This window comes from Fringilla coelebs, assembly GCF_963513975.1.
Source record: "Fringilla coelebs genome assembly, chromosome: 15".
Taxonomy (NCBI): domain Eukaryota; kingdom Metazoa; phylum Chordata; class Aves; order Passeriformes; family Fringillidae; genus Fringilla; species Fringilla coelebs.
This window is the reverse complement of record NC_140041.1, coordinates 17,168,444-17,192,385: the sequence shown is the minus strand read 5'-3', so window position 1 is coordinate 17,192,385 and position 23,942 is coordinate 17,168,444. Positions and strand designations below refer to the sequence as shown.

At 56.1% G+C, this 23,942-nt stretch overlaps 1 protein-coding gene across 1 annotated transcript in view; it reads left to right on the top strand.

Moving 5' to 3' along the window:
- The window catches only part of STK10 (serine/threonine kinase 10), a 39,151-nt gene that overhangs the window by 6,000 nt on the left and 9,209 nt on the right, over positions 1-23,942 (top strand). Inside the window, exons 2-9 of the mRNA XM_084216062.1 lie at positions 4,475-4,639; positions 16,317-16,365; positions 17,762-17,911; positions 19,359-19,431; positions 20,004-20,198; positions 21,203-21,284; positions 22,068-22,202; positions 22,867-23,559. Coding sequence (XP_084072188.1) covers positions 4,475-4,639; positions 16,317-16,365; positions 17,762-17,911; positions 19,359-19,431; positions 20,004-20,198; positions 21,203-21,284; positions 22,068-22,202; positions 22,867-23,559 — 1,542 coding nt within the window. The remainder of the gene's footprint in view (positions 1-4,474; positions 4,640-16,316; positions 16,366-17,761; positions 17,912-19,358; positions 19,432-20,003; positions 20,199-21,202; positions 21,285-22,067; positions 22,203-22,866; positions 23,560-23,942) is intronic.

The following is a 23,942-nucleotide window of genomic DNA, read 5'->3' as shown; positions in this document are numbered from 1 at the left end:
TTTTGTTGGGCAGGGCTGCCCAGAGCCCGTGGCTGTAGCTGAGCTCTCTGGTGGGGCTGCTTTCCTACCCTCAGCTTGTATAACCAAAGCAAGGCATTTCTGCTTTTTTAATGGGTTTTTTTTAACGGTTTTTGGGGTGTTTCATAAGCCACTTCCCCTTCCCTCTTGCTGAGATGTTGCCTCAGCTGCCAGAGCAGCAGTGCTGGTGCTGTGGTGGGGCTGTGGGAGCAGGGCTGTGTTGCTGTCCCCTAGCCGGGGGCCACCAGCTGCTCTCTGGTGTTCACTCTGAATCCAGAGCTCCAAACAAAGCCCCAGATAGGATTCATTTATGGTTCTAGGGGGCCTGATAGGCTGGGGAGCCATGGAAAGGTTTGGGATGGAAGGGACCTTAAAGCTCACCTCATTCCACCCCTGCCAGGGCAGGGACACCTCCCACTGTCCCCAGTGCTCCCAGCCCTGTCCAGCCTGGCCCTGGGCACTGCCAGGGATGCAGGGCCAGCCACAGCTGTGCCAGGGAACAATTCCTGCCCAAAATCCCACCCAGCCCTGCCCTGTCAGTGTGAAGCCATTCCCTGTGTCCCACCACTCCCATTCCTGAGGAACAGCCCCTCTCCCTTTCTCTGTGGCCCTTCAGGCACTGGGAGGCCCCAGTGAGGTCACCCCAAAACTTCACTTCTCCGGGCTGAACAGCCCCAGCTTTCCCAGCCTGTCCCCATTCCAGCTCCCACTGACTGCTGCACACCCCCACCAGCACCGACTCAAGCCAGGCTATTCTGTGTTTGTTTATTGATGCAGGGAGCTCCAGGTTCATCAGGAGGCAATTAACCAGGAGGCAATTAATCATTATGTAATCCTGGCAATCATGTGAGGGAGCAGTGCCACACAGGGCAGCAGTGGGGTGGGGCAGGCCCAGCTGTCACCCCCAAATGCAGCATCCCTGGGAGCTCCAGGCTCCTCCTGGGGCTCCAGCCTGGTGACATCTGACGCATCAGCTCTCCTGGCGTGGGGACAAGGAGGGGAAGAAGAGCTGACACCAAAGATGTGGTGGCATGGTGGCCTGTGAAGGATGGCCCCATGGCCTGGGGTGCAGAGGAGCTGGATGAAGGCCTTGGGGGGCTCTCAGTTCTGCTTTTTGAGAGTTCAGGAAGGGTTTCCTCTGCCTCACCTAGAAACTGGCCGTCCTGAACCCTCCAGCCTTCCCCTAATGGGTTCTTTCAGGGCTTAAAATAGCTCCTGTGTTTGTCACACTGGGATTTCACAATAGCTGCGGGGTGAGTCACAGGCAGAGGCCAAAGAGCCACTCGTGTCACCTGAGCAGGCACCTCTCACCCCTGGATCCACCAAAACCCAGCACTGCCTTCCCTCTGTGCCTCCCGGAGCAATCCCTGTCCCCTGGCATTCCCGGGGCTGGCAGAGCAGGGCCAGCACCCCTGTGCTCCAGGGCTCTGCAGGGACATCCCCTGCCCTGCTCCTGGCGTGGCTCTCTGCCGTGGTTTACTGAGTAACTTTTATGTGACGTTTGTGGAATGCACATTCCAGCCCTGTTCCTGCACTGACCTGGCACCGTGGACTTGCTCAGGGGCTGCTGGTGACCACGAGGGGATTTTGGGTTGAAATGTCTGTAATGAACCCCCCTGGAGTTCAGCAGCACCTCCTGGGCACCGTGCTGGCAGCTGTCTGCTCGGATTTTTATTTATTTATTTATTTATTTTGGTGCTAATTAACACCCCAAGGACAAATTATCCGTGGGATTGAAATGTCCAGGAGTGGAGGTGCTAAAAGATGGAGCTGGCATCCAGCAGATTCTTGGGGTTTTGCAGTCTGGGGTGGGGCTGTAGCCCCGTGTCAGGGCTGGGGGATGAGCAGATGGAGAGAAAAGGGAAGGAGATCCTTGGAATTCCAAAGCTTTCATGGTGCCCAGGGTGACTTGCTGGGCTCAGTCCAGGATTGCCCGTGCCAGGCACTGTGCATCTCCCTCTGCCTTGTTTGGTAGGAGCAGGACAGCTGGAATTTGGGCTCAGAGGGGCCATGGGCACCTCAGGGAGGGATGGACTGTCCAGCCTGTCCCAGTGCTGGTCCTCCCAGAGCTGCTGGCTGGGGTAACCAGTGTCTTCTCTGCACCTCAGGGGAGGGGATTTCCAAAGCCTCCTGCTCACCCCACGATCTCCTTCCTCCTTCAGCTTCTTCTGCCATCCTGAGGGTCAGTTTGGTCCCTCCTGGGAAGTGCCCTTGGTTGCAGCAGTGACATTATGACAGGGTCATGCCCACCCCATCCCTGTGCCAGCCTGCTGCCTCCACAGTGGTGGCCTGAGCTGGTTTTCCCTTGGAGATGCTGCTCTCGTTTCCTCTGGGGTGCCCCAGCTGGGGGGACATGGGACATGGGGAGCGCTCCCTTTGGAGCTCAGGGATGTGGGGAAGGGTGGGTGAGCACCATGCAGGGAAATGTAGGCTGGATATCAGGAAAAAGTTTTTCACAGCAAGGGTGATAAAGTTCTGGAATGTTCTGCCCAGGGAGGTGGTGGAGTCCCCATCCCTGGGTGTGTTTAACAAAGCCTGGATGTGGCACTGGGGGCCAGGGTTTGGGTGAGGGATTGGGGCTGGGTTGGACTCGATGGCCTTGAAGGTCTCTTCCAACCCAGGGATTTTGTGAATTCTGTGATTGTGTGTGATTCTGTGAATTCTGTGAATTCTGTGATTGTGTGTGTGACTCTGTGTGTGATTCTCTGTGAATTCTGTGAATTCACACCTGTTCAGGCCAGCTCAGGTGGGGCAGGGATGCAGAGGTGGCTCTGTCCTGGCAGGGGCAGGGGGCTCCCAGCTGGGCACTGGGCTGCCCACCCACGGGCTGCAGCACTAGCAGTGAGCCAGGCTGGGCTGTGCTCCCTCCCCAGCACAACCTGCAGCCTGGTTCGCACACCCTGACCCCCAGCCCAGCTCCCTGCTCTGCTCCTGGGTTTCTCCAGGTGCTGCTGGGCCCCAGCATCCTGCAGGGGCTGAGCTGGCAGGGCCCCTCCGGTGGGAAGCGGAGCTCCGGGGGAAGCCCCACCTCTTCTCACAATATTTACTTCCCCTCCTTGGAGCTCTCCCAGCTCTGTAAGTGCAGAGCAAACACAGTGGGGCACTTCTGGCTCCCGTTTGGAAGGGCTGAGCTTCTCCCCGTGCTCCTTCCACGTTTCCCCCTGCCCTGCCCTCTGTGTGAGAGCATCTGCTGGTGGCTGGGTGAGCACCCAGCCGGGCTGAGCTACAGAAACCCCCTCATTCCTCCTGAGAGCAGCAGGAGCTGCTGGCCTGTGGGCAGTGAGCCCAGATGGAAATGGATTTGTCCCCTGTGTAAGGACACGGCTGTCCCTGCCAGCTCCTGGAATGCAGCAGCGCTTCACAGCACAGCAGAGATGCCTCATTTTCCTCCCTCTGCTGAATGATTTCCCCAATATTCCTTCCTGCCCTCCCTTGGTCCGTGGCTGGCGTCACCCGAGCTGTGTGACGCTGTGCAGAGGGGTTTGTGCTGTTTGCAGCAGGGATGAATCCTCCTGTGAGCTCCCCTGTGGGCTCTCCAGACACAGATGGAAACTGCAGAGTGGGAAGGGAGGGCACCAGCAGAGCTTGGCCGGCTCCTCCAGGGATTCCATCCACAGTGGGAATTGTTTCCCTGGGGGAGAGGGAAGGAAAAGGGGAAGGAGGTGGAATTGTGTCAGTGGGGAGCAGTGGGGGAGCTGCTGACTCAATGAGCTTCTGGGAATGTCTGGATGCTCCTGAGTCAGCAGCTCCTGTCTCACCCCTCTGCCACGTGTGACACATCTGGCGCAGCCGGGCTGTGAATTTTACAAAGTCACACAATCACTGAGGTTGCAGAAGGCTTTCAACATCATCAAATCCAAATTATGCCCCATCCCCACCCTGTCCCCAGCCCAGAGCACCGAGTGCCACCTCCAGGGATGGGGATCCAACCCTCCCTGGGCAGTTCCAGTGCCTGAGCTCCCTTTCCATGGGGAAATTCCTGCTGTGCCCACCCTGAGCCTGCCCTGGCCCAGCCTGGGGCTGTTCCCTCTCCTCCTGTCCCTGTTCCTGGGAGCAGAGTGCCATCCCCACCTGGCTGCACCCTCAGATAGATCTTGGTTGGATGATCTGCATACTCAGGATTTCTAGTAATTCACTTGTGGTATCATCAGAGAGCTTCTACACTTTGAGGTTTCCTTGCTTCCTTTTTCCCCCCATGCTACAAACAACAGGCTGCATCTCCTTTCCTGAAAGTTTCCACCTCCCTGTGATGGGAAGTGGTTTGGGTTTGGAGCCTGGAGGGAGGAAGGAGGATCCAGCCACTCTGAAGCTGTGGGCAGCTTCAGGAAGCAGAAATGGCCCTGCAAGTTTCCCTCCTGGTGTGATGGCTGGGGCCAGCCCAGCTGAGCAGGGATTGCAGCAGCAGGAATTCGGTGCTCCTCACTTTCTCTGGACTCACCTTGGCTTTTCCTTCCAGGCCAAGAACAAGGAAACGGGAGCTCTGGCAGCTGCCAAGGTCATCGAGACCAAGAGTGAGGATGAGCTGGAGGATTACATGGTGGAGATTGAGATCCTGGCCACCTGTGACCACCCCCACATCGTCAAACTGCTGGGAGCCTTCTACTGGGAGGGCAAGCTCTGGGTAAGGCTGGCACATCCTCCCCTGCCCAGGGCAGCGGGCTCTCGCGGGGAACAAAACCTCTGGAGCTGCTGGAGCATCAGAGAGGAGTCACGAGCTCCCTTCGTGCTCAGGGCCTGGGTTTTCCCTGCTCTCTTTATCACCAAACTCTCTTCTAACTAAAGCTGCTGGTGAAAACCCGAGGGGAGGACAAGGGATTGCACAGGGAAGTTGGAGTTGGGCTTTTTCCACCAGTAAAGGGAGAAAAAAAGCATCCCCTCTCTTTTAACACCCCAGCTGGAAGGGTGGCTCTTCTTCCAAGTGGTTTTCTGGATTTGGGGCAGGGCTGGGGCTCAGCCCTGGCCATGCAGAGGCACCTGACAGCCAGAGCTCCACTGTGGAGGGGCAGGGACATAAAATGCAATGGAGTGGGTTGGTGCAAGGGCTGGAACAGCAGGTTCCTGCAGCTCTCTCCCCTAGCCCAGCAGGTTTATATATGACTTTTTATTTCCCCTGCCTGCTGTTCCCTGGGAGTGCCTGGCAGCAGAGGAAGCTGAGTGTGAAAGGCACCTTCCTGTGCTGTGTGCAGGGCATGGGCAGGCTGAGGGAGTGAAAATCAGGTGAAATTTGTGGAAATCAGGTGAACAGGAGGATTTCCAAACCCATCTCCTCAGTTCATGTGCTCCTCCTTGAGCTGCAGCAAGGCAGGAGAGGGGCAGAGGGAGCGTCACCATCAGCACCATCAGCGGCTCTGGTGCTTCTTCCTTCCTGTTTTTAACGTCTCAGATGCTTTTGTGGCCTCCCTGGGTAAATTTAATAGAGTTAAAGAGGAGACCTCAGCTTCTGGGACTTGCACTGCTGTGAGCTGAGCTGCTGGAGCTGCCAGTCCCTGCCTGTGGTGCCGAGGGCTGAGCTGGGGTAACACAATCCCAGCCTGGCCCACTCCTGGCTCCAGCAATGCAGGAGAGGGATGTTTTATTGGGCTGATTCAGCAGGCACCTTTGGCATTGTCAGCACGTGTTTTCCTTTGTAAAAACCCATGGCTAAAGCCCCTGAGCTCTCTGGGACACCCAGCTCGGAGTGCTGGAGTGTTTCTGCTCTGGCTTCTGGTCTCGAGGGAGCTGAGTTGTCCCCTTGGTATTTTGGATGGATTTTGAGCCCTGGCTATGTTAAAGAACAAGGCAAATATGTACTCTGCTAAGGAAAGGAAGGACAAACATCCCTCCTAGGAGGGGACTTGGGATTTGGATGGATTGCAAGTGCAGCAGGATTAATCTGGGCTAAAGTAAAAAGGCAAACACAGCCTGAGCCGGGGTGAGAGATGAGGCTGCTTCATCTGCCACCCTCTTCTCCTGGCTCACCTCCCTGCTCCTCTGCATCCTCCACGTGGGCCCTGCTCCTTCTCTGAAATGTCAGCCCCCTCCCCTTCCCTCCTCCACCCCCTCCCTGCCATAGGAAGCTTTGCCTTCCTTCCTTCCTGGAGGAAAAGGGATTGCAGAGTTCCTTTGTCCAGGGAGGGCTTTGAGACCTGCTAAAATTAAACTCTGCCACAAGAGCCTCCTGTCTGGGGCTCCCCAGGGTCAGGGTCCTGTCAAACCCACCCTGCAGCCCCAGCCATTGTTCTGGGAGCAGGATCCTTCTCTTGATTTCATTTTTGGAGCAGCATTTGCATTTCGCTGCTCAGGCTGGTTTTATTAATGCTCCAGTGTTTTCCTGGCTTGGAGGGGAGTCATTAAGCCAGGCTGTTTTATTTCTGCAAGGCTTTTAGTCCCTACCAGATTTTCCCTGAAGTCAAAACCTTCCTCTGCTTGGTGACCAGCGCTGCTGGGGAAAATTTGCATCCAAATATAAACACCAGCTTTTATTGCTCTGCCCACATCCCATCCTCATTTCTGTCTGTGCAGTTGTTTGAAGCAGCATTTTCCTGGATCATTTGCATGGTGGCTGCCTGGATTCTCAGAGTGGCTCTGGATAAATCTTCTGGGGGTGCCTGTCTGGTCAGGAACCCTCTGTGGCTCCCTTGCTCCTCCCAGCTCAGCATGGAAAGAGAATATTCCAAGTGTGCAGCTCCAGATGTGCCCAAGCTCCGGGGTGGCAGCAGCTCTGTGGCTCTTGAATAATTCACAGGGCCACAGGCAGGCTCAGCCTGAGAGGGGCTCTTCCCAAATCCCTCTGGCTGTTCTTTCCTTGAGTTCCCAAGGGAAATGTGTGAGGAGCTCTGCTCCCCCTGAGCTGGGTCAGGTCCCCCTGGCTCTGCCAGGCTCTGGCTTTGTCCCAGGAGGGGACATGGAATATTTATGGAGCAGAAGATCTTTCTGTGCGAGGGGAAGTGGCTCATCCTCCTGCAGCTGCTCAGAAATCCACAGCACTGAGAGGAAAGCCCAAACCAGAGAGTTTCTCTGGGTTTTATACCTGGTTGGTGTTAAGTGTAAAAGGAGGAAAGCCCCAGTTCTTGTGTGGGATGGAGCAAAGCCCACTGTGAGCAAGGGTTGGGAGAACCCCAGTGAGTTCCCAGGAATAAATCTGGGGGGATAACAGCATCCAGCATGAACTTTCTTGGCATTTAAATCCTCTGCAGAGAGGCTGTGCCCTGCCAGCAGCTCCTATCTCGTTCCATCCCCCTCCACCTCCTTTCCTTTGCTCGTGGCAGAGGCCAAGAAGTCTTGTGCTGCTTGAAAACAGCCCAGGGAAGCTGCAGAACTGCCCTGGTGGGAGCTTTCAGGATTTGATTTTATTTTTATTACAAGCCCCGTGGCATTTCATGTTCTTTTGCATAAATCCTGGCTGCTGGAAATGGGGGCACCGAATGCAAGCTGAGATTCTCATGCTTTCTTTTAAAGAGTTTGGTTTGAGTCCTTCTGGCTGGGCCACATTTTAAAGTCCCTTTCCCTGCACTGTGATGCAGGACTTGGAAACACAGAAACAAATCCCCCTCACCCAATATAACACAGCTTTTAAAATGGACTTTTTAAAGTTATTTGTGGCTTAGGAATGGGACTGAAACGGGGTTTGCTTGCTTTGAACAGAATTTTCACTGATAATTATTACAGCATGGGAAAGGAACACAACAGCTCTTGTGTTTTGTGTCCCTCTCGAGGGCTGCGTGTTTGGGAGTCTTTTTTCCCCCTTCCAAAACAACAACAAAAAACCAGACTGAGCCCTCAGAGGAAGGGAGGAACTTTTGATCTGCTGCTGCTGCTGCAGCCTTCTGCTGTTTCCGAGTGTCTCCTCCCGCAGCCAGAGCAGCGATAAGGCGGAGGGGAGGAGAGTTTTGTTTGCTGTGAAGAACCTGACCTTTCCTGCAGGAAACTCTGCTCCCAGGGGATGGTGGCTGTGCCCAGCCAGCCCAGGGGGATGGCAGGAAACCCAGGAGCCTGGGATGCTGCAGCGCTGAGGCTGCAGGAGCCTCTAGAAATTCATTAAAATATCATTTAATGGTGTTGAAGCGCTGTGCTGGTGGTGGGACAGCCTTTCCAGGGAAGCCCTGGGGAGCTGTCCCCCCTCCCTGCCTCTCCCTGCCCCACGGTTGCCATGGCAAAAGGGTTTTTGAATAAACAGCCGTTTCCTGGAGATCAAAGCAGGGGCTGCTGCAGCGTGCAGGTAACCCTGCCTGCCTGGGCCTTTTGGGGAATGGTTCATTTAATCAGCTTAGGGTTTCTCCTGTGTGGGTACAGACTCCTAGAGCTGGCACAGAGGCTCCAGCTCTGTGCTGCTCTTTGTACTCGCCTTAAAAAAGCCCTTTGCATTTGCTGTGGGCAGGCCCTGACCTGCTCAGCCAGGGACTTTTGGGATTGCTCCCCCTTTGATATGGATGTTGACTGGAGATTTGGGCATTCTTGAAAATCCTGTAGCATAAAGAAATGTTCATTATCCCATGCACTTGACTGCTGGGCTATGCAAAGCATCTGCAGCCTTTGCTTCTCTAGGCTGGCAATACCTTTTCTTGAAAACAAACAGAAAAGGGAGCTGGTAGCAGGCTCAGATTCCCCACAGTTTTCCTTAGCAGAGGGAGGTTATCACAACTTTCAGGGATGTCTTGCAGGGTGAGCTTGGCTGGATGCCTGTGGGGATCTGTTTGTGTGAATGCTGGACCAGAGCAGGCTCTCCAGGCTGCTCAGCCCTCAGTCCCCGAGGAATCCCGTGGCTCTTTGTGTCCCTTTAAAGCTCCACTTGGCAGCAGAGCTGCAGCCCTTCCTCCTTGGCCTCCTGCTCCTGGAGCTTTGTACCAAACTTCCCCCAGAAGTTCTTGAACTTTGTTGGTTGAGCTGGAGGGACTCGCGCGCAGCCGAGGGAAAACCCAGGAAAACAAAGAGATCCCAAACTCTGCTGAACAGCTCACCGGCCTCCCCGAGGAACAACAACCCCTTCCCTTCCTCCTGGCCCCAGCTGCAGGAACACAGACCCCAGTCCCTCCCGGATCTGGCAGCTCCCTGGGCCAGCGGGGCTCGGGAGCCGCTGCAGGATCAGCCCCGCTGGGAACAGCAGCGTGGGGGTGGGGTTTGCTGGACGGGTTTCCAAATTCCTACCAGTCCAGAATTCGGGCAGAACTGCAAAACACCCCCAGGAACTCGAGCAGGGAGGGCAGGAGAGGAGCAGGTGTGGGCAGATATCAGCACGCAGCGGGACAGGGCATTGCCTGGCCCTGGGAGCTGGGAATGCAGCGGGGACAGCAGAGTGTCCCCTCCCTGGCCTGTCCCCTCCTCAGCTTGGCCAGAGCTGCAAAGTGGAAAAAGTGATGCAGCCCAGTGGCTTTTTGGCACTCTGCTGCCTTTCCAGGGTCAGCAGTTTGCTGTTGGAGCAGCACAGTTGAAGTGGGTGGTCATCCTGCTGCAGCGCTGGGGCCATGTCTCTGCCAGCTGGGATGCTGTGGGTCAGGTCTCTGGGTGACATCCTCCTTCCCTTCTCTCTGCCTGGCCATTCCCAAAGACCTGCAGGTCCAAATCTTCTTCTGCTGGAAATCTGGGCAGCAGGTTCCACGAGCCCCCTCCGTGCTGGGAACGTTCAGCCTCCTGGCAAGGGACTCTAAATCCCATCCTGGGTAAAACTGGGGGGGTTCCCATAAAGCAGAGGCAAACCAAATGATTTCTAGCAACCCCCAAAATGATTTATGTATCAGGCAAATTGCCACAGCCCAGCTGAGCTCAGGACTGCTCCTCCAGGTACCAGCCCAAAGGAGAACAGAAACCTTTGTCTGCACCCTTTGCACAGGATAACGTTGCATGAAGAGGCTATTGAGGTAATAATTCCTTGTGATTGCACGGCCTTGTCATCTGCACACCTTGGAACGCTTCAGAAAAGACCTGGTGTCATTATCCTGGCTCTGAGAGTGAAGGCACAGACAGGGATTTGCCTAAAGTTTCCCTGGGGGTAAAAGGCACTTGGGAATGAGTGCTGGGTGCTGGGTCCCAGTGCAGGGCTGTAACGTGAGGCCAGAGCTTCATGAAGAGAAAAGCAGAGCAGACAAGAAGCCTTATAGGCAAATCAGTTTTCAAAGCACCTGAGAACTTTGTTTAGGACTGAATTGCATTAAGCCACGTTCCCACTTGGCTGGATCTCCAAGGGGATGCTAAGGAGCAGTGTTTGCATGGACAGGAATATTCATGAACTCCCCGTGGATAGGAGACAGCCCCGAAACCCAACTTCAGCCCAAACCCTGCAAGGGGGGATAGCTTGCAGGTTTGAACTTTGTTCTGTTTCAGATGTAGCCTGGCAGTTGTCATTTGGAGGAGGGAGGGATGTCCTTTACCTCATGGCCTGGAGTGATGCATTGACTTCAGAGCCCTCACTGGAGCTGTTAAACAGCAGCACTCGGGCTGTGAGATGGATCCAGGCACCCGGGGATGAGCAGGACAAGGGGTGGTTGTTTCTAGGAAGATGCCAGGCAGGAGTGGAAAACTCATCCAGCCCTTTGCCACCCCTTCACTGCATTGTCCTGGTGGCCAGGTGAGGCTCTGGGCTGTGCTGGAACTGCTGACCTCATCTAAGCCATCAGGAAACTTGTCCTGGGTCAAACTCCAGCTCTCCCAGCGAGCTTTGCCCTTCTGAGATGCATCATCTCTTTCAGATGCTGACACAGGGCACTCGGGGCTGGGGAGTCTTCCCACTGAAGCAGCAACTTCTTCCTTTTTGCTATTTATATCTGAAATGGTTCTTGGAGTTTTGCTTCCCATCCCGTAACAAAGTGAACTCAGTGGCCTCTAAATGCTGATAACTTGGTGAGAAAAGGGATCCCACTCACAGCCCTCCAAGCAGCAAAAGATGCTTTTTGCAACATCAAAACCATTTGGTTGAACTCAAAGGAGTTTCAATTTGTGCTGCCAAAATTGCAGTAGGGATGGGAATATTTCTGCCATCTGTGGGGGGCAGTCCAAGGAAACATTTTGTCATCTTGCAGTGATTTAAATGTGGAGAACTCGTCCCCAGTTTCCTTAAGATCAGCAGGGAGCTCTGCACTTCGCCAGGAGTATTGACTTTGTTCTCCATAAAGTTTTCTTACTCTGAAACTCCCTAAACTTTGTGTTCCTTGTTTTCTGCCCTGCATCTTCTTCCCCCCCACCCCTTATGGGGACAGCCTTTTTTCATTTCTGATTTCAAATATTTTTCTCTGTAGGTTATTTTGTCCAGAAAAGGGGGCAGAAAAGGTTTATTATATTTAAAGTCTCTGAATGGTGTCCTTGTCCGTGAGGGAAAATTGGCAAGCTTGGAGCCTTCTCTTACAGAGAGGGAATTATTTCACTTCCACCTACAGCATACTTGCCATGTCAGGCCAGCTTTTGACATTTGTGCTGCTCCGGGGCAGCCAAGAGGCTTTTGGTGGCTTCTGGATTGTTCTGTGCCCTCTCTGGTGGCTGCTGAGGGCTGGCTGCAGCTGGAGCTGGTGGCTTTTGCAGCTCCCAGTGGCCCTTGGGTGTTGTCCCCTTTTGTCTTGGTGCTGCTCTGGCCTCGTGGGGCTCTAGGAATGAGCTTGGGAAGGATTTTGTGGTCCAGCCCCCGGCAGAGAGCAGGGGCAGCTCTGCTGGAGCAGCAATTTCCACCTGGGTGTTTTCCAGATTGGAGCAGGGCATGGGAAAGGAGCGTCCCAGCTGGCCCCAGCCCTGCTCCACGTGGAGCTGGCACTGCAGGGACACTGCAGGGACACCACAGTGCTGCCTGGCATGGAGAGGAAGGAGCCAGATGTGCCCACAGGGGTGCCCAGCAGGGCTCTCCTGGCATCCCCACCCATTACAGCAACAGCAGACAGGAATCCTCCCCAGCCAGCCAAAGCACAGCCAAGGGAAAAGGGGAAGAGCCAGAGGAGCTGGGGGCCCTGGCTGCTCCAGCTGTGCTGCTGCTGCAGGAGCTGGGGGCCCTGGCTGCTCCAGCTGTGCTGCTGCTGCAGGAGCTGGGGGCCCTGGCTGCTCCAGCTGTGCTGCTGCTGCAGGAGCTGGGGGCTCTGGCTGCTCCAGCTGTGCTGCTGCTGCAGGAGCTGGGGGCCCTGGCTGCTCCAGCTGTGCTGCTGCTGCAGGAGCTGGGGGCCCTGGCTGCTCCAGCTGTGCTGGTGCTGCAGGAGCTGGGGGCTCTGGCTGCTCCAGCTGTGCTGCTGCTGCAGGAGCTGGGGGCCCTGGCTGCTCCAGCTCCAGCTGTGCTGCTGCTGCAGGAGCTGGGGGCTCTGGCTGCTCCAGCTGTGCTGCTGCTGCTTGCAGGGAGGAGCTGCTGGCTGTGAGGGAGGGGCACAGAACAGGTCCAGGACTGCCAGCCACAAAACCTCCCTGCTCCAGGGGCTCTGTGCCATCTCCACACTCTGGTGGAGAGAAGGGGGCCAGGTGTGATGGGTGGCAGGGGGGAACCTGACAGATTTCCTTCCCCAGCTCTCTCTGCAAGTGCAGCACGGTTTCCTTTATCAAATTTGGTTTTTCTTATCTCCGCAGCCCCTGCGTGCCAGCACAAGGCTGTGCTGGGGGTGCTTTCCACTGTGGGTGACAAGGACACCTCAGAGCTGGCCCAGAAACGTGGCAGAGCCACGTGGGTGCCGGGGTGGCCGTGGCAGCAGGATGCTGTGGCTTCCTTCCAGAGCTGCTCACACAAACACAGAGAGCCCCAGTGCCGCAGCCTGGGAGGAAATGGGGAGGGCTGGAGCTGTGCTGCAGCTCCTGGGCCAGGCAGGGGGGTCTGGGGGCACGGCAGGGCCCCGTGCCTGCTGGGGGCTGCAGTTCTTGTCACCGTGTCACAGAATCACCTGGGAATATCCTCAGCTGGAAGGGACCCGCCACAATCACCAGAGTCCAGCTCCTGACCCTGCACTGCACCCTCAAGCTAAAACTAATTTATTAGGGCAGATAAAACCCAAAATCTGGGATGTCCCCAGAGCCAGCCTGGACAATCCCAGCCCCTGCAATCTCCCACTATGGGAGAGAAGGTGGAGCAGATGTGATGGGTGCCAAGGAGGGAACCTGACCGCATTCCCTACCCACAGCTCTTTCTGCACGTGCTCCCTCCATGTGCTCTGACCCTCCCATCTCCGCCCTCCTGCCCACACAATGGTCCCACAAACGATGGACAGAGGGGTCTAAACCCTTTTCATGACCTCCTGAAGGCTCCTCATGAGATTCCTTAACTGCTGCAAACCCAGCACAGGATTTCCCCATAACCCCACGAGTGTTCACAGACATCCAGAACACCTACAGAGAACAGGGATGGCCCTGGGAGCTCTGGAGCCCCTGTGTGACCCCAAACTCCTCCAGGAGCTCTGCAGGAGCCTGCAGGGACCCTCACCTGCAGTGCCCTGGCTCCACTGGGCTGCCCTGGTGCCTCCTGTGCCCGTGGGCAGTGCCTGGCACCCAGGGGCACCCCAGCAGGAGCTTTCCCACCTGATGGTTTCTGCTTTCCACCCCCCTGGCCCTTTCTGCCTGCCAGGGGAGGGTTTGTGGGCACTGCCCTCTGAGTGCCAGCGGGGTGGGTGAGAGCCAAACCCTGCTGGGGCCAGCAGCTGACCCACCCTCGGCCACTGGGCAGCGTTTGGTGACATTATCTCTCCAGATAAGCTTTTCATGTGTGGTTTTTCTCTTTGTTTTAGAAAGTTCCAGGCATTCAGACACACCCAGGAGGCAGGAGCTGTCCTGCCCAGGGTGTGAGGAGTGAGCTGGGGCTGCGTGCCACCTTGGGGGCACCTGGGTACCTGGGCAGGAGAGGCTGCTCCTGGTTTGCCAGACCCAAAATGCCTCCAGATCCTGCTGTGGTGAGCACAGGATTAAGATGGGCCATGAGAAAATCGAGGTGACCACCATTTAACTTGAGTGGACTTTCTCTTATAAATTTAAATTCAATGCTGCCTGTTGCAAAGGTTTTTTGAAAAGGAAGGGTTTTGTGGTGTCTGCATGCAGACCTCTGTGTTTTTGTTTTGTTTAGCGTGTTTTATTTAAACTGTCACAAAGGTTTTCACAGGTAGTGAGAGGAAGTTCCTTTCTCTTTCAAGCCAGCTGCCCAAATCTGTTCCTGTGTGTGCCCCAGAGCATCCCCTGGAGCTGGGAGTGAGCCCAGGGGGTTCTGAGCTCCTTGGCTGGGGCTGATTTGGGGCTGGGGGCTCTGCCTGTGGCTGTCACTCATTGTGTGGCTCAGATAACTCAGAAATGGAGCTACCAGTGACTTTTGGGGTGGTTGTAATGGACTGGAGGCTAAAACACGGATGGTGGATTTGTCGGAGCTTTGACGTGGCACAGGAACCCTGTGTCCCCCCAGCTGCCTGGGGCGAGGAAGTCCCTGGATTTCTTGTGCAGAGGAAATCATTAGAAACAGGATGTTTGCTCCAGGCTGCTCCCTGCACACCCACAGGGCCCTGAGCAGCAGCAGGAGGAGGTGTGGGTGCTCCCAGCTCACACAGCCGCTGATGTCACCTCGTTGGCAGAGGCTGGCCCTGCTCCTGGCGGGAAGTGTGCTCACAGGATGATCTGGGACATTGCCAGCTGTGTTTGTTTAAATTGCATTTTTGGGGCTGAAAGGAGCTCCTTATTTTTTTAGCTGCTCTGGCCACACCCAGAATTATGCTTGGACATCTCTGCCCTCGTTGGAAATGCACATTTGGAAGTTTCCCGTGTTCCCAGTGCCCAGCTGCAGCCTGCCGGGCCTGGATGAACACACAGGGTCACGCTGCTCCAGAGGGACTGGTGCTGCTCATTCCCTCCTTGCCAGGCTGCAGACCTGGCTGGAATTTGGTGAGGTTTGCTCTGAGGAGCCAGGAAGGGCTGGTGGCCGCTGCTGCTTTATTCTGCTCTGACCAGCGTGGTGAGGAACACCACAGAAACAATGGGCTGGAATGATGCTCCTGGGGCTGTGTAGGGTGACACTGGGCACAGGGCAGCTCTCTGGCAGGAGACAATTCCTGCCCTTCCATGTGCTCAGGAAGCTGCTGGTGCTCTGGTTTGAGGCATTAAACAACAACCAAGTGCTGGTGTGTCCCACGGATGCTCTGCTGGCCCCATCCCTCCTGCCAGGCTCCCACCTTGCTTCTCCTGGCTTGGCAATGGTTCAGCTGTCTTCTTCCCACTTGTTTCTCTCCACCTGCCTGTTTCAGCCCTGGCCCCTGGTTATTCTCCTCCAGTGGTGCCTCTGTCACACCTGCCTGGGTCTGTCCCCTCAGTTTGTCCCTCTCTGTCTCCTCTGATTGCCCAGAGCAGTTCCAGCTTTGCTGCAGCCCAGCTCCTGCTCCCCGTTGTCCCCAGCAGGTGATGGGATGGGGCTTTCCTGGAGCTGCAGGATCAAACCATGGGAAATGGAGCTTGAACCTCCTCCCCTGAGCTCCTGGGCCAGTGCTTGGAGCTGCTCTGAGCGACGTGACCCGCTCTGGATGGGTTTGGAGAGCTGAGTGTAAACACTGCCCAGGCCTGTCCTCGGAGTCACCTCTGGCATTTCAGCACTCTGGAATGCTGCCCTGTGTCACCTCCACCAGGAGGAGAGCTTCCTGCAGAGGTGAAGCATCTCTTGTCCCCTGTAATCCCTGCCTGCTTGAAATTGTAATCGGTTGGTCTGAGCAGCCCCAGAGGGGAGCGGGGAACTCTGCGGCTCTGGCTGAGCCTGTGCAGAGCTGAGGGGAGATGATCTGCATCCCTGAGCTGCTGGGGGCAACTGGGAGGGATGGCAAGCGTGGGACTGGCAGGGCTCTGCACATCCCTGGGGGAAAACGGCAGCGTGTGGGGAATGTGCTCACCCTGTCCATTGACACGCTTTTCCCTCAAACTGCTCAAAATAAGAGAGCAATGAACTACTGAGCAATGTGGGGAAATAAAAACGGCTAAAAAAACCTTCCCTAAAGACATGAGAGCCCTCCCCATCCCTCCCTTGGCAGGGAAAACCCTGCCTGAAGCCTCTCAGCCACGTCAGCTCGCAGCTATGACAGTTATCCCACCCTGCTGGCAGCGCTGCTCCCCAGGGCAGGGGAGGGATGGAATTGGGGGCAGCCCCGAATCCTGAGGCTGCTGCTGGGGTGGGCATGGGGCTGCTGGGGGTGTCCCAGGGAGGGTCACCCTGCCGGGGGTGCCCCAGCCCCGGGAGGGTCCCTGGCAGGTGGGCAGAGGGTGGCACCTGAGCCCGGGGCTGGGAGCTCCTGGCAGTGCCCAGGGGGAGCTCACCCAGCCCGGAGGGTCAGGGAACCCAGCCCAGCTCTGCTCCTCTCCCCTCCCCTTGTCCACTGGGACCCAGCCTGCCTCTAACTCTCCCTTTGCCCCCCCAGATCATGATCGAGTTCTGCCCGGGTGGGGCCGTGGATGCCACGATGCTGGGTGAGTGCAGCCGTGCCCACTGGGCATCTCCATCCCCTCAGCTGTGCCCACTGGCCATCTCCATCCCCTGAGCCGTGCCCACTGGCCATCTCCATCCCCCTGGGCTGTGCCCACTGGCCATCTCCATCCCCTCAGCTGTGCCCACTGGCCATCTCCATCCCCCTGAGCCATGCCATCTCCATCCCCCTGAGCCATGCCATCTCCATCCCCCTGAGCCTCCTCACCCTCACCCAGGGTGAGGGTGAGGAGGAGCTGGAGCTCAGGAATGCTCCCAGAATTAGTAAATTCAGAATTAGTAAATCCCAGAATTCCAGAAATGCTGAATGCTGTCTGTCCCATCCCCACCTGCAGCTGGGGTTTGACCTTCAAAATCTTATGTACAAAACTTGTGGCCCGCTGGAACTTCTTTCTGCCAGATGGAGGGTGAAAATCATCAGCTTTTCCCAGAGCAGGGGAGATATTGGTGAGGAAAGGAGGAACAAAGTGTCTGACCCAGCAGCCCCAGGCTGTGGTTAAGATCCCTGCTCTGAGCAAACATCTGTCCCAGCTGCTGGGGTCCCTCCATCAGCCCCATCTGGTGCTGCCTGGGCCCTGCTGGAGGAGGGATGTGCACTGCTGAGGGAGGGAGGGCACTCAGGAGATGCTGGCCATCAGAAGTGATGCTCTGCAGAGCTGTCCCCCTGGCCTGGCAGAGGTGGCCCAGCAGGGAGGTCACTCCTGTCCCTGCGAGCCCCAGAAAGGGAATCACTGAATCACAAAACACCCTGAGCTGGGAGGGACACACAAAACCCAGCTCCTGGCCCTGCACAGGACAGCCTCAAGGATCCCATCACGTGCCTGAGAGTGTCCAGGCACTCCTTGAACGCCTGTGCTACCCAAACCCCACTCAGAGCAGCGGGTAGGGATCCCCCTGCTGAGCATTTAAATCCTGTTCCTTTGGGGAGTGCTGTGTCCCTGCACTGCACCCCCACAGCAGGGACCATTCCCTGGTTCCCCCTTCCCTGGGGAACCAGGGCTGCTGGGGTTCATGTCTGAGCCCAGTGCAGCCCCCTCCTCTCACAGCAGCGTGTCTGTCCTCCCAGACTATCAGGGAATTTGCACTTCAGAGCCCACCCCGAGCATTTCTGGCTCCCCCTCCTCATCCCCCTCACCCACTGTTCCAGTGAGCATCCCCAGGAGGGAGCAAGGAGCCAGCAGCTCCAAGAGGTGGAAATTCTGCTGCAAGTGCTGGCTTAGGGAATAAATCACCCTTACAAGCTGATTTCCATCATCTCCTGCTGCTCTGACACAGGGACAGTGGCTTTGCCATGCCCTGCTGGGTGACCTGGCCCTTCCTGCTGCTCAGGTGAGCATCCCTTGATCCCTGTGCTGTCTGACCCCCTGTCCCTCCCTGCAGAGCTGGACCGGGGCCTGACCGAGCCCCAGATCCAGGTGATCTGCCGCCAGATGCTGGAAGCTCTGCACTACCTGCACAGCAAAAGGATCATCCACAGGGACCTGAAGGCTGGCAACGTGCTCCTCACCCAGGATGGGGACATCAAGCTGGGTGAGTCAGTCCCTGGCAGCACCCCCAGGGCCAGCTGGAGCTGGATTTGTAGGGTTTGGGTGTCCCTGAGTGTCACTGTGATATTTTCTGAAAAATCCCTTCGCCAGGATTGTCTCCTGGGAAGCTGAGAAGCCTCAGAGAAAAAGGAAAACAATAATTATCTGATTGCTTCTCCTGTGCTTTGCTGCTCTGGAATGTGTTTGGACATTGTTTACCAACAGGTGAATGCTTGATTGGTTTCGTGTGAATTGTTTTGATTTAATGACCAATCACAGCCAGCTGTGTTGGGACTCTGGAAGCAGTCACAGGTTTTCATTATCATTCTTTGTAGCCTTCTGTTTGTGTCCTTTCTCTATTCTTTAGGATAGTTTAGTATAGCATTCTTAATGTAATATAATATCCTAAAAGAATAAATTAGCCTTCTGAGAACGTAGAGTCAGATTAATTCCTTCCTGCCACGGGGGACCCCACAAAATACAACACCTGAGTGTGTTGGGATGGAGGGATGCTCCTCTGCTGCCCAAGAAGAGCAGCAGCACAAGGAGGGGAAGGTTTTGCTCCATGGAAAGGCAAATGGAGCTGCAGCCCCCAGGGCACAGCCAGCTCAGCCCCCCCGATGGATTTTTCTTCCCTGAGTTTGTTTAATTCCTCTCTGAACCCAATTCCTGTGCATTTTGAGCATCCTGAGCAGGGTGCCAGTTGGCAGGCTGGGAGCTGGAAGAATTCCTCTTATCTGCACAGCAGCTTTGGTGGTGACAGGGGCAGCCTTGCCAAGGGGTTCCTCTGCCAGCTCGCTCTGCTCTGCAGTTCAATTGGCACCCAGCGACCTGCTGGGGGAGGAGAGGGTGGGTTTGTCTGCAGGACAGGCAGGGACACCCTGAGCTCAGGCTGGGGACAGGTGACAGCTCCTCCAGCTGCCACCAGGGCTGGCCCAGAGAGCCAACCCACCTGCAGTCTGACCAATTTAATTGGGTTGAGCTCAGAGGGGACAAAATCAGGGAGAGGCATCTTGCAGTGGCTGGAGGGGAGAGAAGGAATGGAACAGCAATGTGGGTTTTCAGGCTTTTTGCTAGGAAATTGGTCCTGAAATCTGCTGTGGAGGAATGTAGCAGCACTTTGGGTTTTCTGCTCTAAAATCAGGCTTTTTGCTAGGAAATAATCCTGAAATCTGCCACGGAGCTGGATTTGTTTGCAGAAAAGAGCTCAGTTTCCTCCTAGACGTGTAAGGTTTGGCAGGAGGGGGTTGTTGTGCCTGGTTTATAGTACATGGGAGAGGAAACTCCTGGGGGTCATGTACCCCAAACCAAGTTTAATTCCTGACGCTCAGCTCAGAGGACGCAGCATCAGTGTGTGTTGTTTGCTTTCCAGTCTGTGTCTCAGCCAAGTGTGCTAACTCAGAAGGGTTTTCCAGCATTCCTCCAGCCTCTAACGTTACTGCTTTTTGCAGCTGACTTTGGAGTGTCTGCCAAGAACATGAAAACCTTGCAGAAGCGAGATTCCTTCATCGGGACCCCTTACTGGTGAGTAAGGGGCTTCACCCCTGAAAATCAGCTTTGCTCTGGAGCTTTGGGCTGTGTGGGACCCCGCTGCCTCAGGGTGGGAGGATCTGAATGAGGATTCTTGGCCGTTTTCTGCACATTCAGGGCTTTTCCTTGCCTGAGCAGAGCTGTGAGCAGCCTGTGTGCTGCAGAGGGGTCACAGTGCTCCAGGCTTGGAGCGAGGGTCACACGAGCGTGCTCTCCCTGCTCCCCCCACCCCGGGCTTGAGATCAGCTTTGAAGCCACTCCAAGCACATGGGAACGAGTCCCTGCCCCAGAAACACAACCTCTAAATCACCCAGCTTGCTGGAGGAGTGGAATTGCAGGGATTAATTGATGCTCTGAGGCAACATCCGCGCCAGATGTCAACGGCCTGGGGGTTTTCTGGGGAGGAGGGAGGGGGCTGCACCCCGTGGAAAAGATGCTGCTGCTTCTGAAACCCGGAGCAGGGGGGGAAAGCTGTGTTTTCTGCAGCACTGGGGGGGAAAGCTGTGTTTTCTGCAGCACTGGGGGTTATTTGTGGCATCACCCCGGCCCCGCTCTGCCCCTCGCAGGATGGCCCCGGAGGTGGTGATGTGTGAGACCATGAAGGACACTCCCTACGACTACAAGGCTGACATCTGGTCCCTGGGGATCACCCTGATCGAGATGGCCCAGATTGAGCCCCCCCACCACGAGCTCAACCCCATGAGGGTCCTGCTGAAGATCGCCAAGTCCGACCCACCCACGCTCAGCTGCCCCTCCAAATGGTGAGGGGGCAGCCCAGGGAGCACACAAGGGGAAAATCCAGTTATTTGTAGCAGTTTTCTTTAATGTGGGTAGGGTTTTAGCTGTATTCCAGCTCCAGCTGTGTGCAGGGGGCTGGGAAGGCGCTGCTGGCTGAGGGCAGGATGCTCCCGCTGTGCTCACGGTGTGCAGGCAGCACAGGGAGAGCTGCTGCTCACCCACAGACCCCCCAAAACCAGGGGTGACCCCTTGGCTGTTCTCAAAACAACCCATGTGTGTGAAAGGCAGATTTTTCTCTAAAGCTGGAGATGGCCAAGAGCTCCAGAATTGCTCTCCCTGGAGTCTGGAAAGCCATTTCTGCATGCAAAAGAAAACCAGCCAGTTAATTAAAAGAAAACCAGCTAGTTATTTTTCGTTCATTTATTTATTTTATTAATTTACTGATTTCTAAATCATAAAAGCTGCTGCAGGTCAACCAGCACAAACGACTGGCAGGGCCCTGGTGTGACAGCACTGTCACAGCAGCCACAGTCACTGTCACAGGCAGCAGGCAGGGTGGGAGCTGCCTCTGGAGCTGCCCAGAAGTGACATCAGGGAGCTCAGAGCTGCACTTGGCAGGCTGAGGGTGCCCTCCTATGGGGCTCCTGCTCCTTCACAGCCACCCGTGCCCACTGGGGCTCTGGGATGGCTCCTTGTCCCCAAGCAGCTCCTGCTGCCACGAGCTCCTTTGGGGACAGCTGCTGTGTCCTGCCCTGCCTCTGCCCTGCCTGGGACACAGGGGCTGGGGCTCAGTCCCCACCATCTGCTGCCAGCACAGGAAAAGGCAGAACCTGGTCCCTGACCTGGCCCTGTTGCTGCTTGTCATACAAATAATCAGAATTACTGAGCACAGGGTTTCCCATGGGAGAAAAATGCTGATTATGGCCAGTTGCAAGCTGGGGCAGAACCTGCTGAGGGATCAAGCTGATCCCTCTGCTATTTGAGGCCTTTCCTGTGCTGAATTTCTCACCACCAGCTGTGTTTTAAGGTCCCTGGAGTTCAGAGATTTCCTGAAGAAGGCGCTGGACAAGAACCCGGAGACCCGGCCCAGTGCTGCCCAGCTGCTGGAGGTAGGGACCAGACCAGTGACCCCAGGCTGGATTCAGATTGTTTCTGTCTTCTTTAGAAAGTTCATAGCACTTTCCAGCCATTAAAACTCTCCAAAAAGGATCAGCAATGTTTTTCCCTTTGGAGCAACCTGCAGAGCCCCTGTGGACACCATCTGGAACAGAAGCAGCTCCTGGAAACACCCCTGTGGCAGGCAGCTTGGGCTGTACCTGCTTAGCCCTGCCTGAAATTCAATTCCTTTCCTCCTGTCCCTTCCCAAAATCACAGCAAAAATTGGAAGCTGCTGTTCCCTGCTGGCTGCAGTGTGTGCTGGGGCACAGAGCCCAGGGACTCCCCTTCATTTGGTGCAGCTCAGCACCAGCACTGTGAGCAGTGATCCCAGCATTGTGAGCACTGAGTGATGCCAGTGCTGTGAGCCCTGAGTGATCCCAGAGCTGTGAGCCCTGAGTGATTCCAGCCCCATTCCAATTTAACCTCCCCCCAGGCTCTCTTTGCTCCCAGGGATCCTGCAGACTGCTCCTGGTGACACTCTGTGGGCAGATTGTCTAAATCCCACTGCTGCTTTTTTGGGGGGAGTTGCTGCCATAAAGCAGCTTTGGGGAGCACCTGAGGTTTAGGTGTGCCCTGAACCTCAGCCAACTTCTCTCCTGTGAATTCCTCTGGGGGTAAATCCCAGTGACACTGCAAGGAACCACCCCCTCGGCTCTTTGAAAGCCAGAAGTCGTCCTCGGGCTCACAAGGTGTGACTCTGGCCACCTGACATTCTCACTGTGCTTGGTTTCCAGCACCCCTTTGTCAGCAAGGTCACCAGCAACAGGGCCCTGCGGGAGCTGGTGGCCGAGGCCAAGGCTGAGGTGATGGAGGAGATCGAGGACAGCCGGGACGAAGCAGAGGAGGATGACTCCTCGGAGTCTGCCTCGGTGAGCAGCTGCACCGCGGTGCCTGTGCTGGGGGAAAGAGCCTGGTGGTTTCTTCAGCTTCCCAAAACTGTTTTGGGTCACATCAGGTGGGGAGGTGCTGGGTTTTGGTGGCTTCCAATGGCATGGAGAAGCAGTGGTGCTGGGGGGTGGCCCAGTGCACACTCACAGGAGGGGCTGATGAAAAGTGGTTAAAAACAAAATGAAAAGGGAAAAGTAAGCCCTGCTGCAGGCTGGAGAAGCTGTGTGAAAGCAAAGCCAGCAGCATGTGGAGGGAGCTGGGCAGATCTGCCCCTGGGCTTGGCTCTTTGCAGGGGACATCTCAGAGCTGCTTGGGGACATGTCTCAACCTCCCTCCTGTGTCACAAAGGCAAGTGGCTCATCCGCAGTGGAGTTAGCCACGGGAAAATGAGTTTGGTGTGCAAATTCCTCATCTGCCTCTTAAGGATGTGCAGGTTCTGGGGCTTTTTCATTGCTCCTCTTCCTTCCCCCCAGGATCCTGGTGGCCACAAACCTGGGGAAAGAGGGAAGCATCCCAGGGCAGATGTCCTAAAAGGAACATTCCCTTCCAGTTTAGTTCAGGGTGACTTTGCTCTGCCTCGTAGCCCTTGCAGTTGTGTTGAGTGGTGCTGCCAAACCCAACATCTGCCCTTGCCTGTCTTTGCAGCCCCCTGGGAAGCACAAGAGGGACTCCTCTGAGGTGAGCCAGCTGAGCTTTGATGGGGAGAAACCCCCAGACTCCTCCTTGCCCAAAGCCCTGAACGGCTCCATGGGGACTGGCAAGGACACCACAGAGGGCCAGAGCCACAAAGCCTCGGATAAAGGGATGAGCAGTGACAGTGACAAACTGGAGACCAGCCACTCCACAAAACCCAACTTGGCCTCCTTGGCCACCCAGGACAAGCCGGACATCATCCTGCAGCCAGGACATTTGGGAATCTCAGTGGAGGGGAGCAAGGAGCCCAGGCCAGGCAGGGAGGAGAGGAAGAGCCTTGAGGAGAGGAAGAGCATTGGGGAGGGGAAGAACAATGAGGAGAGGAAGAGTCTTGAAGAGAGGACGAGCCTTGAGGAGAGGAAAAACCTTGGAGAGAGGAAGAGCATGGGGGAGAGGAAGAGCATGGGGGAGAGGAAGAGCATGGGGGAGAGGAAGAGCATGGTGGAGCGACCAGAGAGTGTTTTCCTGGAGAACTTCAGCGAGGAGAAGCTGGCCAATGGAAGCCTGGAGCCCCTGGGGCCATTCCCCCGCTCCAAAAGGGACTCGGACTCCGGCAGCACTTCGGCCTCCGAGAGCATGGACCTCAGCATCTCCTTGTCTGCTGACCTGTCCCTCAACAGGGAGAGCGGCTCCATCTCCCTCAAGGTGAGAGTGGTGCCAGAGGGTGCTGGAGAACGTGTGGGAGGGAGGACCCTTCCCCAGGGAAAGCTTTCCAGGTTTGTGTTCCATGCTGCCTGTCCCAGGGCTGAGCTGTGCCAGGGGCGTGTGGCATGTCCTCAGGGGAAGGAGGAGCTCTTGGTGGAGCTGCTGAAGGTTTATGTGTCCTCTTCTGTGCCAGGGGCGTGTGGCATGTCCTCAGGGGAAGGAGGAGCTCGTGGTGGAGCTGCTGAAGGTTTATGTGTCCTCTTCTGTGCCAGGGCACTGAAATCTAGGGGAGGCTGATGTCTGGTGTCTATTCTGTGTGCAGTAACCACACCACGAGCCTGACTTGTCCTTGCTCAAGGGTGGAACCCCAAATAGAGTTTCCT